Genomic DNA, 2793 nt, shown 5'->3' with positions numbered 1-2793 from the left:
TTTTGTGTGGTTGTGTGTGTGTGTGTGTGTGTGTGTGTGTGTGTGTGTGTGTGTGTGTGTGTGTGTGTAAATATGATTTATATAATATTGAATTATATCATCTACAGTTAATTGTGTATTTATGTTATTATTTTATAAAATATTATGGCTCATTTTCAGAGAATGAGTCTTGAATATACAGTAGTATTCTGATTTGTTGGATTGGCATGTTTTTTTCTTTAAATATACACTTATATTAAGATAAAAGTCATTTGAAAACAGGCCTTAATATCGTATGCATTTGAATATTATAGCAGATACATAAATAAACAAGTAAATAAATATTATTATTATTATTATGTGGATATATAGATATTTCACTATTACATAAGGTATCAAGGGCTTGTTTCCCTCTGAATAAAGTTTATTTTCCTCATAGCGTCAGACAGAAATAATCAGGAAGAAGCAGTTCTGCCAGACCAGATGCACTCACTGTATGTGATAACATTGACTTAGATGTGTGTTCTGTTCTGTTGGATTGTCAGATGTTTGTAATCATCACTTCTATCCAGACGCGTCCAGTGAAATCAGCTCTGTGTCTGACGCGCTTTCATTTCCATCCTTGCTGTACGGATCTGTTGTATTGGTATGAAGGAAAGCAGCACAGAGACGCTCATCAGGACATGATGTTTGGAGCGCGTTCATGAACGTCCATTCCTCACACAGATATATTCAGCTGCCGCTGTGTTTGCTGCGCATCAATTCACATGTTCGTCACATAAAGAAATGAGCTTCATCACTGTTCTCTGTGAGATGCGTTTGTGTTAGTGATGACACCACAAGTATATGATCCAGATATACCTGTATGAACCTGTTCTCCAGTGTTTTCCACACTCTGAATGGATTCTCTTCCAGGACACTGATGGCTCGTCTCGGTTGTTTCAGCAGCAGCTCCTCCAGCATTTGCATTATTTATGGGAAGTTCAGAGCCCCGTCAGACTCTCGGTGAGAGTAAACACTTCTTTATATGAACATCCATCTCGGTGTGAGGATCCAGATGATGCAGCGTTTCATTGTGTGAAAACTGATGCACATTTACAGTGATGCACTCGCGGTCTGTCAGGAGTCCAGGACCACAAATCAACCACGAATAATGATTTTTAGTTTATTTTATCTTTTGTGCATGTGTGTGTTTTGTCTTTTTTTTTTAATTGTATTATTTATTTTTCTTTTATCTTATTTTATCTTAGTTTGTATTATTATTTTATGAGTTTTGAGCATTATTTTATTGAGCTTTGACTTTCATTTCATTTTGTAAAAAAATGAAAGACGCATTTACGGTGATGCACTTACAGTCTCTCAGCAATACAAGAATATATATTTTAAATTATTTAATTTTATATTAATATTATTTATTTAGCATTTTATTTGATCTTTATTTTACTTATTTTTTATTGTTTTATAACTCAGTATTGGTCTGTAGACTAAGCTGAGGAATATTTTTATTTTAATTGTTTTGTGTATTTTTATTTTTATATTTTATTTTATTTTTTTATCTTAATTTATTTCTTACTATTTTTATCATATGTACGTGTCAGTATTGCTCTGTTATTTGAGATTTTTTTTATTTTAGTTTAGTCTTTTATTTTATCTTTATTTTATTATTACCTAAAATTACTTTCACAAAGAATGATCTGAGCACATGAACGGGACAGCTTTGATATGTGTGTGAATTAGAGAGGCAGCAGAATGTCGGGATGGGTTTGGAGGAGAATGGTGCTGAAGGTCTGTTATGAGATCAGACTGTCTGAGTGAGTTTGTCTCTCTCTCTCTCTCTCTCTGTGTGTGTGTCAGGAGCGCGGGAGGGTCGGCGTGATCTTTAACGTGGGGACGGACGACATCGTCATCGAGGAGAGCGGCGTGATGGTCAGCGACGGGAAGTATCATGTGGTCAGATTCACACGGAGCGGCGGGAACGCCACGCTACAGGTGGACAATCTGCCCGTGCTGGAGCGCTTCCCTTCAGGTGAGACACACACACACACACACACAGACGCGTGTCGCTGTCTCTATCACTCTCTCTCTGAGGAAGACGTTTTCTGTGCTAAATCACCACCTTAACCTGTTTTAATGATTCAAGACGTCACACCAAACCTGTTTGTGTTTGAGGTTTCGTTTGCTGACACGCTGCTGGTTAACTCAGTGTTTTATTTAGTTAGCTTATTTATTTATTTTACTGACAACAGCAGTTTATATTCAGTGTTTTTTTTTGTTTTGTTTTTTTACAATTGTACCTTATTTTTTATCATTTACTTTTGTATTTTATTATTTTTGTTTGTTTGTTTTATTTATTTATTTTACAATATTTGATTCCAGTGGAACATTAATCACATTACACTCACATAGCAAAAAAATACTTTCTTTTTTTGTCTTGTTCTCAGTACAGTTCTTAAATCAAGATACATTTACTAGAAAAGCAAAATAACTTAAGATATTAAGTCTTGTTTTCTGAAATTTTTTTCAAAAATAAGCACATTTATGTACAAAAAAAAATATATATATATACATATATATATATATATATTTGCCAGTGGGGTCATAAAATAATATTGTTTTTCTTTTGAATTAAGATGATTTTCCTGACCCACTGTCAGATTGAAAAAAAAAAATTGTACCATACACATACTTAATTTTGATGTTTTTGTGACAAAAAAAAAAACAAGATTTAATGTCTTAAGTCATTTAGGAAAACAAGGCAGAAATACTTGGTAAGAAAATGATTTTTTTGCAGTGCAATGTGAGCAGCTCACAGAG

The 2793-nt window shown here is 33.8% G+C and overlaps 1 protein-coding gene across 1 annotated transcript in view; it reads left to right on the top strand.

Moving 5' to 3' along the window:
- Positions 1 to 2005, top strand: part of LOC107699612 (neurexin-2-like) — a gene marked incomplete at its 3' end in the record, with an annotated part of 357587 nt that extends 355582 nt beyond the window's left edge. Inside the window, exon 21 of the mRNA XM_016500932.1 lies at positions 1834 to 2005. Within this exon, the coding sequence (XP_016356418.1) occupies positions 1834 to 2005 (172 nt within the window). The remainder of the gene's footprint in view (positions 1 to 1833) is intronic.
- Positions 2006 to 2793: the final 788 nt, after the last annotated feature.

Source organism: Sinocyclocheilus anshuiensis, unplaced genomic scaffold (assembly GCF_001515605.1).
Source record: "Sinocyclocheilus anshuiensis isolate Anshui unplaced genomic scaffold, SAMN03320099.WGS_v1.1 scaffold350, whole genome shotgun sequence".
Classification (NCBI taxonomy): Eukaryota; Metazoa; Chordata; class Actinopteri; order Cypriniformes; family Cyprinidae; genus Sinocyclocheilus; species Sinocyclocheilus anshuiensis.
Note: the sequence above shows the minus strand (reverse complement) of the source record. Positions and strands in the feature narration are given on the sequence as shown.